Source organism: Rhinatrema bivittatum, chromosome 1, assembly GCF_901001135.1.
Source record: "Rhinatrema bivittatum chromosome 1, aRhiBiv1.1, whole genome shotgun sequence".
NCBI classification, from domain to species: Eukaryota; Metazoa; Chordata; class Amphibia; order Gymnophiona; family Rhinatrematidae; genus Rhinatrema; species Rhinatrema bivittatum.
In genome coordinates this window covers 281,403,960-281,420,222 of record NC_042615.1, presented here as the reverse complement: position 1 = coordinate 281,420,222, position 16,263 = coordinate 281,403,960, and the positions used below count along the sequence as shown (strand labels likewise).

Below are 16,263 nucleotides of genomic sequence, written 5' to 3'. Positions count from 1 at the left end.
CTGCTACAGATGCATGGCAGGGGGTGCTGGCCTGCCACCTAGCTTTTGGAAGTGGCCATGGAATTAGCTTGGGGAAAAGTCTTCCCCTTTTTAGCCCCTTTCCTCTGGCTTTTACATGGAGTGGCAGAAAAAGCCACCAAGCTAATACTACTGTCATGCTCCAATGATGCTAATGCTAGCGAGTGCTGCTTCTACAGGTAATACTGTATACCAGTGTTTGTCAGATGCCCCATTTGCTTCTCTTGACTTATATCCTTCATGCAGTGAATACACGGAGTGAAATGCAGGTCCTCTCTCACTGTGTAGTGCCTCCAGATCAGGGATTTCTTCCATGATCCCTTCCCTACATCCTTGAGAGCAGATGCAGGCACTGGGATTGAGGCAGAGGGTGGATACTGAGAAACAATGCCAGAGCCACCACTCACACTGTCTACCTTCGCTGCTTACTCTTCCTTACCACTTTAAGTTTGCTCTGTCTCTCATTAATTAACTGGATGCTAAAATGTTACTGTATACTCCTCCCACAATCTCCTCTTCTAGTAGCTCTTCAATATCTTATGATTTATTAATAATCTGATGCATGATTCTTCCTCCAAATCAGCTCATACGAAGACTGCCTTTACAACCCAAGTGGCAGTAAGTGAAGAAGAACATACTGCTGGTTTTGGGCATTGCTCTTTTCCTACCTTGCTGCCCTGTTTCTGTCTGTCTTGGATGATTCTTCTACCTTTTCCCTCTGCTGCAAAACAGGACGGAGAGAAGCAGGCGGTGGTGGTGCATTGCTCTCCATATTTCAATTTCTTCTGGTTGAGCTGCTTTCCTCTACTGCCATTCTGGACTTGGAAGAAATCTCTCTTCAATTTAGATGCAGGGCTACCTTTCTTATTTCTGCCAACCCTTTCCTCAGCATTCCCTTTCCCTCTTCTGTCTCTCCCTGATGGAGTTTGTCACTGCCTAAGGGAGGTTTGAATATCACAAAGACTTTTTTCTTGATTGGTACCATAACTGTACCCTCACTTGTATCAATCTACTATATATATGAAGAACTCTCTCTCTCTCTCACATACACACACACACACACACACACACACACACACACACACACTCACAGACACACATATATGGACAGTACAGTGTATGTGCAGCACACTGTGCAATTTGCAGTGCCATTCAAGCATGCATTAGTGTTAACACAGACTCCACACACAAAAAAGGATTGGCAGTCTGATAACAATCTTCGCTTCAGTCTCTATAAGAACTGCTTACTCAATTGTGCCCAGATAGACACTCAGAGACAAAAATATCTCTAGCACTGCTGCAACTCTTCACATTGACTCCTATTCCCAGCTTCTCTCTCCCCCAATGAAGAGAAAAATCACAGCAGCAAATGCTACAGGCTGTCTTTCTCTGGCACAGTGAACCCCTTAAGATATAAAGATGATTAGAAGCAGTACCAGTGCCGAAAAAGCTTTTTATTAACTCTGTGAGAGCTTTCTCTTAGGATGTCTTTCTCTGACCAAAAGCTAGAGAGGAATACAGAGCTTCTTGCACATGCTCAGACTTCAGGGTGGGATTGAGTCAGCGTCACTTGATTCAGATGATGGTGACAACATAGATAAGAAAAATGCTAGACTGTGATAAGCTGTGTGTGTGGTTTCCTTGCCAACATGCCCTGAGTCAGCTCTGACAAGGCAGTGAGGTCACACATGACAATAGGGAAGGGTTGGTTGCTATAGTTACTTACACCTGTTAACATTGCCATAGATTTCAAAGACATAGAAATCAATGAGGAATGTGAATGAATGAGATAAATAATATTTGTTTTGATTGTGGGACCCCTCCATTTGTTTCAGGAACCCATGAATGAAATGAATAGGGTCCCATTAGTTTCAGATTGCCCATTTGTTTGAAATGAATGCACATCCCTAATTTGCAATGCTCTACAATTCTGCATATCTCAGTCATATAGAGGGTAATTTTATAACTTTGCATGATGGGGTAAAGTCTGCACATACCTTTTAGACACTGACTTTACCCCAAATTTTCTAGCAAATTATATGCATGTTCTCTTTAAAATTTGCATGTAAGTACCAGACTACGCACACAAACCCACCTGCACAAAGTTACTCTGTCAAAGGCGTCACTTGTGTGGGTGAACTTATGCGTATACTTTTTAAAATAAAAAGGTATGTGCATAAGTCTAAACTCTGCTCCAACTCTGCTCCCTGGAATGCCTCTTACCAGTTCATGTACAAATACTTATTAAGCTGGGTCATGAACATAATTCTACGTGAACTGAGCCCCGAGCTATTTTAGTACAGTCATTTACATATATAAATCCAAGCTTAAAACATTCAGCCCATATGTGCAATGCTCTCATTACAACCTTGAATTCCTCATGTGGAACTGAAACATTTGTAGTATGATGGATGGCTTAGGTAAAAATGGGTCTTTATCAATGTTATGATCTCCTCATATGTCTTAGTGTTTGGCAAGGCTGGCGACACCAGTAAATATATGATGGCATTATGCTTTTTCCCCCCACACAAAGTCAAGAGAACAGCTCATTTCTGTTCAGGAATCTCAGTTGTATTTTCTTCCAAAAAGAATGCGATTTCTTTACTAAGAGTCCCAGGTATTGAGCTGTCCCACATCAAATTCTTGACTATGACCAAAGTGAATATTTTATTTATTTTGTTTATTTTGTGGGTTTTTCCATACCGAAGTTTGGTACAAGCCTTCACTCCGGTTTACAGTTGCAACGACCTTTACAGTAGATAAAAGTTAATAACATTGATAACTATATAACATTCATAACAGGGTAAACAATATAAAATAACAGTGTAAACCAAATATAATAAATTGTAGTTGGGCATCAATATAACATTAATAACAGTGAGTGTAATGGATGATATTCTGAAGTTAGTCCCAAAAAGCAAAGAGGTAGGCGATCTATAATGGCCGTCAGGTGAACAAAAAGAGAATAGATGCCTTGATGATATTCTGAAGTTAGTACATTACAATCTAGACATGAACAATGGTGGAAAGCACATTGAACAAGGGTGGAAAGTACATTGAAATTCAAGTCATAATGTGAGAGAAGCGCTTGGTTTTATAAGTGTGAATGTGTTGTTGAGATTCATGTGTCTGTGTTGTTTAACCAATGCCGTTGATTTCTAAGCATGACTCTACCCTCTGACGGGCCGATTTAGTAAAGTCCGCGGGAGAGCGGATGAACGCCCACTCTCCCAGCGCGCGCACAGGCCACTCGCCTGTGTGTGCGATTCTGTATTTAAATTAGGTGGTGCGGTAGAAACGGGCAAAAGGAGGCGCTAGGGACACTAGTGCATCCCTAGCGCCTCCTTTTGACCCGGAGCGGCGGCTGCCAGCGGGTTTGACAGCCGACGCTCAATTTTGCCGGCGTCGGTTCTCGAGCCCGCTGACAGCCACGGGCTCAGAAACCGGACACCGGCAAAATTGAGCATCCAGTTTTTGGCCCAACAGCCGCCGGACCATTTAAAATTTTTTTTCTTTTTTTTTTACTTTTTTATCCTTCGGGACCTCCTACTTAATATCGCCATGATATTAAGTCAGAGGGTGCACAGAAAAGCAGTTTTTACTGCTTTTCTGTGCACTTTCCCGGTGCCGGTAGAAACTAGCGTCTACCTTTGGGTAGGCGCTAATTTCTTAAAGTAAAATGTGTGGCTTGGCTGCACATTTTATTTTCTGTATTGTGCGGGCATACCTAATAGGGCCATCAACGTGCATTTGCATGTTGCGGGCGCTATTAGGTGCCACGGGTTGGACGCGCGTTTTCCTCCCCTTACTGAATAAGGGGTAAGGGAAAACGCACGTCCAAGGGCAGGTTAACAGTGCGCTCCGTCGGAGCACACTGTACTGTATCAGCCTGTTAGTGTGCTGGACTCACCAATGAAGAACCACATATACTCCTGCTGCCCGTGCAACTCAATAGCAGCAGAATCCCACCCTCATTATCAGAAAATGGAAGTGTAAGATTAGGTGGAGCCAGCAGATGTTAATAGACTTTTATTATGAACACCAGGACTCACCTAGGTGGGAGCTGCAGAGCCAGAAAAAATAAAAGACAGGAACAAGATGCAAGAGAGTGTCTAACACAGAATTTGAACATGCCATTCACCTCGAGTGCCCACATCAGAGGCAATTTAATCTTGCAAGGTAAAATCAAAGCCTTGGAAAGTGTCTCGCGGAGAGTAAAATTTGAGTTTTTTAAATTTTCCCAAGGCGCCCATGGTATTGACTCATTTGACTGTAGATATGTTTCAAAGGTTCCCAATGATGCCCTCCACCCCACCTCAAAAGTGTATTATCTTCATCCTGCAAAAAAGGATGGATAATAAGTAGGGGGGGTTTCAGCTGTCATAAGTGTCTTTGGACAGTTTATACCTCACAAACGAGCAGCTTACTACGAGGGCTACTTTAATTTTGAATTTTATTCTAGAGCCTCAGAATTCCAAAATTGTACTTTTCTAATATGCATATTTTGTTTTTGAATCTATTAATTCATGCTTTCCCAGATGTTTCATGCACTATGCAAGATGAAACAAAGGATTTTCATAAGATAGAACCCAAAGTTTTATAGTTCGAGGCCTGATTCCTTGTAAGTGCCTTGTAACATAGGGTTACCAATTCAACACATGCTGACCGCAGGCTGATCCAGTCCTGGTTTTGTCCATTTGTGTGCATGGAGTTGTAATTCTGATTGTCCTGTTAATGTCTCTTAGACTGTCCGAACTTCAACTCCATGTAGCACTGGACCAAATCCAGGACTGGATCAGCCTGTTGGCAACCCTACATATCAGGGAGCATGTTATGTTTTCTTTGTACCACATCAGATTTTGAATTTTCTATGAGACTGAACTGGACAGTTTAGAGTTTGGCTTTTTAAAGGGTCTTCTCTTGATCTTCTGGGTATTATGAATTTTGCAATTTGATATATATATATCTCCTTCAATGCCTGGTTTTCAGGTTCTGACTTTTTTCCTTTTTCTTTTCTTTATTTCTTTCACTTTGTGGACTTTCCCTTCTCTTGTGAGCTTGAAATAGCATTTATTAGTCTGTGATAGTGGTACATATATTTCTTTATATATTTTTGTGGTAATTCTATGACAAACTGGAGTATGCTGCCTGTTTTTAATACAAGAATATATTTCTTGATATGTAATTGGAAAATTCTTAAAGAGTAAAAAAAAAAAATGGTCTGAGAATAGAAAAAAATACAATAGCAAGAAATAGTTTTAACTGTAATTTCAATAATTCTTCAATATAAATAAAATATAAAAAAGAAAAACAAACCTAGGTTTGAATAAGATACATAAGAACAGAAGATTTATCATACTGGGTCAGACCAAAGGTCCATCAAGCCCAGTATCCTGTTTCCAACAGTGGCCAATCCAGGCCATAAGAACCTGGCAAGTACCCAAACACGAAGTCTATTCCATGTTACTGTTGCTAGTAATAGCAGTGGCTATTTTCTAAGTCAACTTAATTAATAGCAGGTAATGTTTATTAACTCCTTCAAAAAGGTGAAGCAGATTTGTGAGGCAAGACTTGCCCTGGGTAAAGCCATGCTGACTTTGTTCCATTAAACCATGTCTTTCTTTATGTTCTATGATTTTGATGTTTAGAATAGAGATGTGAATCGTGTCCTCGATCGTCTTAACGATCGATTTCGGCTGGGAGGGGGAGGGAATCGTATTGTTGCCGTTTGGGTGTGTAAACTATCGTGAAAAATCGTTAAAATCGTGAGCCGGCACACTAAACCCCCCTAAAACCCACCCCGACCCTTTAAATTAAATCCCCCACCCTCCCGAACCCCCCCCCAAATGCTTTAAATTACCTGGGGATCCGGCGGTGGTCTAGAACGGCGGCGGTCCGGAACGGCCCCCTCAATAGAATCGTGTTGTCTTCAGCCGGCGCCATTTTTCAAAATGGCCGCCGCAATATGGCGGCGGCCATAGACAAAAACGATTCGACGCAGGAGGTCGTTCCGGACCCCCGCTGGACTTTTGGCAAGTCTTGTGGGGGTCAGGAGGCCCCCCAAGCTGGCCAAAATTTTCCTGGGAGTCCAGCGGGGTTCCGGGAGCAATTTCTTGCCGCGAATCGTTTTCGTATGGAAAATGGCGCCGGCAGGAGATCGACTGCAGGAGGTCGTTCAGCGGGGGTTCCGGACCACCGCTGAACGACCTCCTGCAGTCGATCTCCTGCCGGCGCCATTTTCCGTACGAAAACGATTCGCGGCAAGAAATCGCTCCCGGAACCCCGCTGGACTCCCAGGAAAATTTTGGCCAGCTTGGGGGGGCCTCCTGACCCCCACAAGACTTGCCAAAAGTCCAGCGGGGGTCCGGAACGACCTCCTGCGTCGAATCGTTTTTGTCTATGGCCGCCGCCATATTGCGGCGGCCATTTTGAAAAATGGCGCCGGCTGAAGACAACACGATTCTATTGAGGGGGCCGTTCCGGACCGCCGCCGTTCTGGACCACCGCCGGATCCCCAGGTAATTTAAAGCATTGGGGGGGGGATTTAATTTAAAGGGTCGGGGGTGGGTTTTAGGGGGTTTTAGTGTGCCGGTTTTCCTGCCCTCCCCCTTCCCCCGATTTACGATTTTTTAACGATAAATCGGGGGAATTGGTATTGTATCGTGGCCCTAACGATTTTTTGACGATTTAAAATATATCGGACAATATTTTAAATCGTCAAAAAACGATTCACATCCCTAGTTTAGAATACTTTCCATTATTTTTCCTGGCACTGAAGTCAGACTAACCGGTCTGTAGTTTCCCGGATCGCCCCTGGAGCCCTTTTTAAATATGGGGGTTACATTAGCTATCCTCCAGTCTTCAGGTACAATGGATGATTTTAATGACAGGTTACAAATTTTTACTAATAGGTCTGAATCTTCATTTTTTAGTTCCTTCAGAACTCTGGGGTGTATACCATCCGGTCCAGGTGATTTACTGCTCTTCAGTCTGTCATTCAGGTCTATCACATCTTCTAGGTTCACCATGATTTGGTTCAGTCCATCTGAATCATTACCCATGAAAACCTTCTCCAGTACGGGCACCTCCCCAACATCCTCTTCAGTAAACACCGAAGAAAAGAAATCATTTAATCTTTCCGCGATGGCCTTATCTTCTCTAAGTGCCCCTTTAACCCCTCGATCATCCAACGGTCCAACTGACTCCCTCACAGGCTTTCTGCTTCAGATATATTTAAAAACGTTTTTTCTGTGAGTTTTTGCTTCTACGACCAACTTCATTTCAAATTTTCTCTTAGCCTGTCTTATCAATGTCTTACATTTAACTTGCCAATGTTTATGCATTATCATATTTTCTTCTGTTGGATCCTTCTTCCAATTTTTGAATGAAGATCTTTTGGCTAATATAGCTTCTTTCACCTCCCCTTTTAACCATGCCGGTAATTGTTTTGCCTTCTTTCCACCTTTCTTAATGTGTGGAATACATCTGGATTGTGCTTCTAGGATGGTATTTTTTAACAATGACCACGCCTCATGCACACTTTTTACTTTTGTAGCTGCTCCTTTCTAACTATTTTTCTCATTTTATCAAAGTTTCCCTTTTGAAAGTTTAGCACGAAAGCTGTGGAGTTGCTTACTGTCCCCCTTCCAGTCATTAAATCAAATTTGATCATATTATGATCACTATTGCCAAGTGGCCTCACCGGTGTGTTGTGCTTGTGATGGTCTTACATTACGGCGAAAATATTGAGAGAGAGAGAGAGAGAGAGAGAGAGAGAGAGAGAGAGAGAGACTGTATAGAGTCATTCTGACACTCTCTATATAAGTACCATTGTAGAGGGGCACTTTGAATCAGTGGGGATTTGGGGAGGTGTTGTAAAAGAACCATTTTAAGGTATTCATAGTAATATTGACATCACTAAACAAAACATTTGTATCCATTATAATGGATGAAAAGTTAACAAGAGGAGTTGATTTGTACAGTGGTACATATATATATATAGTGTCAGACACACTATCTCTCTCACTCTCTCGCCCCCCCCTCCTCCCCTGTGGTGTTTTGCTATATTTATAGCATTTTGATAAATCTAGGAGTATATGAGTATGTTGGTTGCCCTGGCTACTTTTGCATTGCTTGATTTAAAATAAGAAAACTGCAAGTTTATATTATACTTCACTGCTGTACTTTCCCCAGTTAATGTTCTGGTTGGATTTACTGTCTACTTACATAATATTAGTAAAAAGGTTAATTAATTATTTTTTTATTCTGGTGTGATGATTTTATCTGGTCTGTGGTGCTACAAAGTGAGAGGTTGTTTGGGAAGGACGCAGAATTGTGGTATCAGGGTGATGGGGACCCTGTCTCATCCCCCACTCTGGCTACGAACCCGAAGATAAATCATATTAGCAAATATAATTTCTCATGTGGTACTTCCCATCGCAAGCATAGGGATAATTCATAGTCTGGACCGGGGAGGGGGGGAGGGTACACCATCAACCTTCACTTGCAGCTCCCCGGAGTTGTCGCCCTTTTTCTATTCCTGACAACCCTTCCAATGTAGCCTAGCTATCACAGCAACTGAGAGGCACAAACTGTAGTTCCCGTCAAACCCTGGCTACAAGTGTGCTGTCACTGTTGTGCAATGGCTGTAACTCCCTAGGACTGTGAATGTTGCTTCTGTCAGCCCAGGTCGCTCACATGGCAACAGGCACAGTATATTCTCCAGAGGATCCTCCCATGCTTCTCCTGTTATGGGTTGACAATGGCAGTGCTGCATCATTGTTCTCTGCAACTTTGCCTCTGTTGCCAATATTTGCAGAGCCTCTAACACAGCTTTCCTTTGAGGGCATTAGAGAGGAGCAGGAGCTGCTACAGCCACTATCATGCTGCACTGGCTGCTGAAGAAGTCACTCTTTCTAAATTAGGACACTGGTTTTCTGATCTGGGGAATGAGCTAAGGGAGCAAGCACAGTTTGCAGACGGCTATTAGTGAGGCTGAGTTAAAATCGTATTAGTTTGAGCTACAAATTTGATTATCGGCACCTAGAATTACCAGCCTGGCAACTGTGAGCTAATTTGAAGCCAATCACCAGCAATCCACGGGCTTCATTAGTGCCTACGTGCATGTGCATGTGTGTGTATGTGTATGTGTGTGTGTAGGGGGTGGAATTTGTAGAGTCTCTGGTCCTATTAATGCTAACTGCCGCAGCTGTCTTGGGAAGGGGGATAATTCTTAATCTCATACTGCCAACCAGCTGTTGCTTAATATTTTCTAGTTTAATTGATCAAATTCTTTCATATGCTTTCCAATTTACTTTCTCTACTTCTTTTGATTATAAGCTCCCTCCAGCCACCCCTAGAAAATGTAAGCAGAAAAGGACCGCTTGTTTCACCCAGTCTGTCCATTTGTTTACCACCACATTCATCATCTCCTTGCTTCATTCAGTCTGGTTTCTGTCAGAGACCATCCAGTATTATAATAGTTTTCTCCACCTCCCATACAACATGTAGGCAGTGGACTATAGCCACATCCTGTGGGTCTGGAACCAGAATTCAGCATCCCCTAGGATTTCTTCTGTCAGTTTGCTGTTCAGTCACTCACTTCAAGTCAAAATACACAGCTCACCCTCCACCTTTCCTTCCGTACTAGTAGGAGGTTCAAACTGCAGCTTCATGTTCTGGGTATTTTTTTTAATTAAAAGTTGCTTTGAGGCCAATATTCAGCAGAAGCGGAGTGCCTAAATTAGGAACCCAAGTTAGAGTTTTAATTTCAGCCGAACGTAAGGGCCTAAAAAGTCAATTTTTAAAGAGGATATATATTTTTAAAGAGGATAAATTTAGGCACCTAAGTTAGATGCATAAGTGAGGCACCCATTTTCAATCAAACTTAGGGTCCTAAATTATTGCCTGAAAATTTACTTAAACATAAGAGCCGAAAACGAAGGGTCCTGAATTTAGGCCTGCTACTCATTTACCTACATTTAAGTTCCTAACAGACCGATTCAGTAAACTGCGCAGGAGAGCCGGCGCTCCGTGGTGAGCGCCCACTCTCCTGGGTGTGCGATTCAGTATGCAAATGCAGGCCTGCACTAATAAGGAGGCACTAGGGACACTAGTGCGTCCCTAGCGCCTCCTTATTGGCAGAAGCGGCAGCTGTCAGTGGGTTTGACAGCCGATGCCTAAGTTTTCCGGCATCGGTTGCCGAACCTGCTGACAGCCACGGGTTCGGAACATGGACGCCAGCAAAATTGAGTGTCCATTTTCCAACCCGCGGGCCGTGGGCAGATTTTTTTTTTAAAGATTTTTTTTTTTTTTAAATTTTTGGGGCCTCCGACTTAATATCGTTTTTTCTGCTTTTCTGTACACTTTCCCGGTGCTGCGCAACACCACGATCTAACCCAGAGGCCGATGCCGTGACCTGACCCAGAGGCTGGGTCCTGACGCCGGGGGCCTCGCCCAGACCTAGGCCCGACGCCTCAACCTGACCTGGAGGCCTACTGTGCCCTCGGCCTAGGCTGAAGTCAGAGGATCCCCACCGGACTGGGTAAGTATTTTTTCGGGCAGGAGGCCTTGTTTTTGTTTTTTGCCTGTTTTTTTTTTTTTTCACGAAATGAAAACAAATCAAACAATCCACGAACTGAAATTCATGAGGAAAAAAACCTCCCGAAAACGAAACAAAAACGAAAATACATTTTTTTCTCCTGCACATCTCTAACTCTTCTTAGGAAAGCAGGCTAGATCCCTACACAGAAATTACATGCCAGCAAAATACCTCACCTTTGTCATATATGCAGAACACAGAGATAACCAAACTAAATACAGAATAAACCGCATAATTTTTCAGAATGTATTATGGCATTAACGTCATAATGCATGTGAAAAATGCTGTAGCGCACTTGCAAATTTTTTGGGGGGGGCAGGATCGAGGAGGAGTTTTGGGCAGGAATTAGTAAAATTAGGGGACATATCACGGTCTTAATGCCAGAAATAACTACACCTTTTTCCCTGGCGTTGATTGGAGAGAGAGAGAGAATCTGGGGAGGGCCTCCCTGTGTGTGCCTATTTAAATCTCTATAGGAGGGCCACCTAATAGGTTGAGGTGAGGTGTTAGGGGTGGTTTAGGGTTTAGGGGCCAGTTTCGCATGTAGCATGAGACGTACGAACAGCACAGTACACCTTGAAGATTTGACATCATTTGGAGTGAGGAAAGTCTAACAAAGATGAAATTTTGTACTTGTTCTCTCACCCTAGCATGATGATACCCTCACCCTCACAGATACATTAGGTGTGTGTGCATGTGACAGCCTATATGTGACACAGAGGCTCTCACAAGCAAACAAACACACAAGTTCTCTCACACACACACAGGCTCTCACACAAACACACACATAGGATCTCACATAGATGCACACACACACACACACACACACACACACACACAGTCTCTCAGTCACACAAAGGCTCTCACTCCCACTCACATACAAGCTCACACACATACACTCATGGCCTCCTGTTGTCATCGGGCCATATTGTGATGAGCTTCACCATGGCGCCACGGGCTTCCTGTCCTGTTGTCTTTGGGCTGTGGTGGGATGAGCTCCACCACGGCCCACCGATCTTCCTGCTTGGGGGGGAGGGGGGGCAGTGGAAGCTGTGTGCAGGCCAGTGCGTGCACATAAACAGAAGACAGGTCTCTCCTTTGTCTGCTGGCGGGTTGAGCGCCGGCAGCCTGCAGCCTTTCTCCTTCTTCGCCACCGGCAGATTAGGTTCCCTGGTGGCTCTGTGGCCTCTCCTACTGCCGCCGGCCAACTGCCCCCCTCAGTATGCCGCCCCATGCACATGCATGGTATGCACACCTGGTTGCACTGGATCTATCTCCGTATTCATTCCTACTTAGATAAGTCTTATCTAAGTTTAGACTTGCCATTGAGCAGGTACTACTTAATCGGCTATTCACCTCAATATTTTGTAAAATAATGCCCCTCCCTCCATCACAAGCCTCCCCCCTCCCCCAGCCCTTCCCGTTGTTAAAAATATCGCCCCCCCCCCCCCAGGAGCTGGCACCCCCATGGGTTTTCAGAAATAACACAGAGACTTAATTTCTATTTATTATTTTATATTGTTTCTAATAAAAGAAACAAATTGCTAACTGCTATCCTCAAGGCAACATTGCATCCAAGCAAACAACAGGGAAAATGAATAAGCGTATTTTCGTTTGCATGGATATCATTTGCCTCGCAGACAGAACACTATTTATCTGATTATTAAATAATTTTATCAAGCGATCTGTGACTTAACAGTAGCAAACACTTCCGCGCGTGCTAACCACCCCCCATCCAAGGCCAGGCTGCGCGAGACTCTGCAGCCACCTTGAGGCACGCGGTGGAACAGCTGATGATAAACAGCCCTCTAAGCGGGACCGCTCTTCCCTCTGGAAGTCCAACCTTCTCTCTCTGTGATTGGTCCCCCTCGCGGTCTGTCCGGGCTGCTGCGCGCCCCATTGGCTGCGTTTCCACACCAGAACGCTTCCTTCACTGAAAGGCCTTGTTTTCTTGGTGCTACTGCGGCGTTTACTGGACCTGGGGGGTTGCTTAATGGCTGAGGATCCGGGTAGGAGGGAGGCGCACGTCTCCATCTTCGGTGGGTTGAAACCGTGCCCCGCTGGGGCTGCAGTAAGTCAGTCGTTTGTAAGAACAGCCGCCAAAGCAGCTTTTGCAGAAGCAGTAGCATGAGTTAGCGCGGAGTCAGCGAATTCAGGCGCGCTGCTAGTGGCTGGTACCCATCTGCTCTCGCATTGGGCCTGTAGCGGGGGGGGGGGGTGAGGTGAGGGAGTTCAGTCCCTTGGCTGGACTACGAGTCCAGCGAGGCAGGGCGGTAAAACCTGGCATGGCTCAGCCTATGGCTTTTGGCCGAAGGCGCTCTCTACTTATCGAGGTCCCTGCGCGGGAGAGCTTACAGTGGGGGTGTAGGCACAGCGAGGGTAAGTGTCTCACGTGGGGCTGTCACAGTGACTGCTGTAGATCGGACGTTACTAGCTTTGGGGACCAGAGCCGGGTGCATGTGGAAACTGACAAGCTGACCTCCTATTTGCATGCATATAGATACTGTAATAGTCCTGCTTCTGGAAATCGGAATTGCATCTCCATGCATGCACCGACCTAAGGCTAGGAATGGAACAACCTGCACTTTTGATCTTCCTAAAACTATTTCTCTTCGTGAAGAGGGTACCTTTCTGCTTTGTGATAGCTTATTTACATCTCTTGATAGTTTTCATGTTGGTACAATAAAAGATATCTTTGACGGTTCTCCAGGATCAGTGTGACCTCTTGATTTTTGTGCTTTGGAGTGTTTTGCTTCTCGCTTTTTTGTTTTGTTTTGTTTTCTTATTGTTGTTGTCCAAGCAGTGCAAAGGTAAGAAAGAGAGGTTATCAGAATGGTGCAATGCCTGCACCAGAAACTTTGACTTATGGATTTAGGTCCTAAGCATGTGCGCACTCTTGAGTGGAGGAGGATGAAGTAAGATAGAATAGATTCAAATATCTCGAGGAGATGAATAATGCACGAGGCAAATATTTTGGAAATGCATTTATAGAATATCGAGAAGGAGTTAGTGAGGCAAAAGGAAAGCAGATGCATGAGTAGCGCAAGGCTTTTCTTTCACAGAAAAGGTAGTGGATCCATGGAATTGCTTCCTAGAGGAGGTGATGAAGGCAAAAACGGAAATAAATTCAGGAAAGCCAGGACTGAAGGTGTCGCATTCCAGTTCTTACTGCTGCATAGTGGGACTTCTGGGTTTGTTACCTTGGCATTGATGTCTGCTTCCTAGGGTCAGGAGAGCTACTGAAGGTGGAAGAGACAAACTAATTTTTCAGCCACTGCAATGTTTGGCCTCAATATGGGAGCAGATATAGCAGAAACATGTGTATACTGGAAGCTTCCTGCTGACCGATGGATGGAAACGAGTGAATGCAAAAAGCTTTACAAAAAAAAAAGGGTTGTAAATGTTTGTTAAAGGCAATGATGTTTAGTTTTTACTTGGTGCAAATGTCTTTCTATTAAAAAAAAAAAGCTTTTCTCTGAGGTGGAGTTTTGCAGAGAAGCTTTGAGTAAGAAACAGGTGCTGCTAGGAGGCTTTGGGATGTCAACTGACTTTCATTCCAAGTTGTTATAACAGATTGAGACCTGATGAGGGTAGCATGTCTTGATTTGCTTTAAAGTTGCATGTTCTGGGCTCAAGCTTATCAAATAGAGAAGGGGAAATAAAAAAAAAAAAATCTGGCGAAGTGCAAGATACGAACAAATGAACATCAGCACACCAACGTAATCAATATGTGTGTAGCTTTATTTTTATTTTATCTTCTCGTTCATCACCATAAGATAAAGTGATAATTATAAAGACAATATTATATTCAAAACAGATAGAAAGATCTGGACAGTATTTATCACAAAACAATTATTGTTTAAAAACTTTGTACCGAACCATTATGGCACCTGTGTAACTTAATATATTTCAGCATCATTATTTTATGTGCCTTACTGTAAACCGTTGTGACGGTACCCATCTTAACGACGGTATAGAAAAGGTTTAAATAAAGTTTTCAACCCTGTAGCTTTAGTGCCATCTTCTCCAGGATAGTTTCAAAGATTCCAGTGTAGCTAGTTCTTCATGCTCCTTTGGCTGAATACATTACCAGGGGGCACTGCGAGGACACACTCTGACCCTAAAGTGATGGAACTGCATGAATATTCTTGTCAAATAAGACTCTCTAGTGAGATAAGTAGGCCTTGGGGGGGGGGGGGGGTTGTTCATTCTGTGCCCCAAATGTCTCTCCTGTGAATGTCATCTTGTCTTCTCTTTCTGCAGGCTGCCAGTTGACATCAGATAAAACAGAGTATCATTTTAAAGGCGATGACGATAGCACGACACAACAGCTTGTGTTACAGACGGTAAGCTCTCTCCTCACACGCCAGTTGGAGGGATGGTGGCAAAGAACCGAGATAGAAGGGTGCATGCAGGAAGGAGGGAAAAACAGGATCCAGGAACAAGGAGGACAAAAAGGTGGGAGAGGAGCGCACAAATCAAAAAGTGTGAGGAATGTAGAGAGCTGAGTTTAAAGGAAGGAGCTGTAAAAAGGGATGAGAGTAATACACAAGACTGTGGGAAAATAATGGGGGGGGGGGAGTGGATAGGGAGTCTGAAGGAGAAAGATTAGCATTCTGGATGCAGAGAAGGATGAAGTGGGGCCATAGAACAAGCTAATTCCTTGCCAGGGCTAAATATGGGATGACCAGCTTGCAGGGGCACCCTGATTTATGTAAATTTAAATTATGGATGTGGCCAAATAGGAGCTGTCAAATTTGTTACCTCACCTTAGGAAGGAATCGGTCAGAAAATGAGAAATATAAATGTTTTTGTTTTTCTTAAATAGTTGACTGATTTCAGTAATAACTGTTTTCCTGTACGTACCCAGATCAGTCCAGACTGCTGGATTTTGCCCCCCCCCCCCCCAGCAAATGGAGACAGAGATGTTTTTAAAACAAAACTCCGCCTTATATAGGATGGTGCCACCTACAGTCCGGCAGTATTACTCTGTCTCCAAGCAGATGGTGGAGGTGTATAACCTACAGTCTGGTCAGGGTATAGTATTTTTTTGGGTTAGTCAGAATTAGTTAATAGTTTTCTTGGCAAAATTAATGGATTGGTCTCTTTAAAAAAAAAAAAAAAAAAAAAAAAAAAGAACAAAACAGCGATTCTGTGTTCAGCCTCCCAGAGGGACTTAAGAAACAGCAAGGAAGGCTGTCTAACAAAGCCGTGAGGGCAACAAAACAGGATTAGCAGCCAGATGTCCAAACAGGATTTCTTTATTGTGTAGTAACACAGTTATGTGAACAATGCCCAACTCTGGCCGAGTTTCGCCCTCTTACAATGGGGCAACATCAGGGGCTCAACTTTAAGCGTGTTATATTGGAAATCCAGGTCTTAGTAAAGACTGTGCAAAAAATAGTTATTGGATAGGCTTCTAAAAACACTCTTTGACAGCAGTACCTCTGTCTCTCATTAGATCATCAATGACTCGAGTCAACAAGGGATAGCCACGCTGCCGCTTATGTTTGCTGTCACGAGCACATCAAAAAATATCGGCGTTTTGACAACCCTTGCATTGATGATCTAATGAGAGACAGAGGTACTGCTGTCAAAGAGTGTTTTTAGAAGCCTATCCAATAACTATTTTTTGCACAGTCTTT

At 43.7% G+C, this 16,263-nt stretch overlaps 1 protein-coding gene across 2 annotated transcripts in view; it reads left to right on the top strand.

Annotated features, from left to right (window-relative positions):
* Window positions 1-12,508: 12,508 nt before the first annotated feature.
* The window catches only part of LOC115087953 (nucleophosmin-like), a 210,587-nt gene continuing 206,832 nt past the window's right edge, over window positions 12,509-16,263 (top strand). Inside the window, exons 1-2 of one of the 2 annotated variants that reach the window (XM_029595739.1) lie at window positions 12,509-12,657; window positions 14,882-14,964. In XM_029595739.1, the coding sequence (XP_029451599.1) occupies window positions 12,612-12,657; window positions 14,882-14,964 (129 nt within the window). In that variant the 5' untranslated portion in view covers window positions 12,509-12,611. Of the gene's footprint in view, window positions 12,658-12,853; window positions 12,998-14,881; window positions 14,965-16,263 lie in introns of those variants that run through there. The other variant, XM_029595729.1, reaches the window with a different exon arrangement.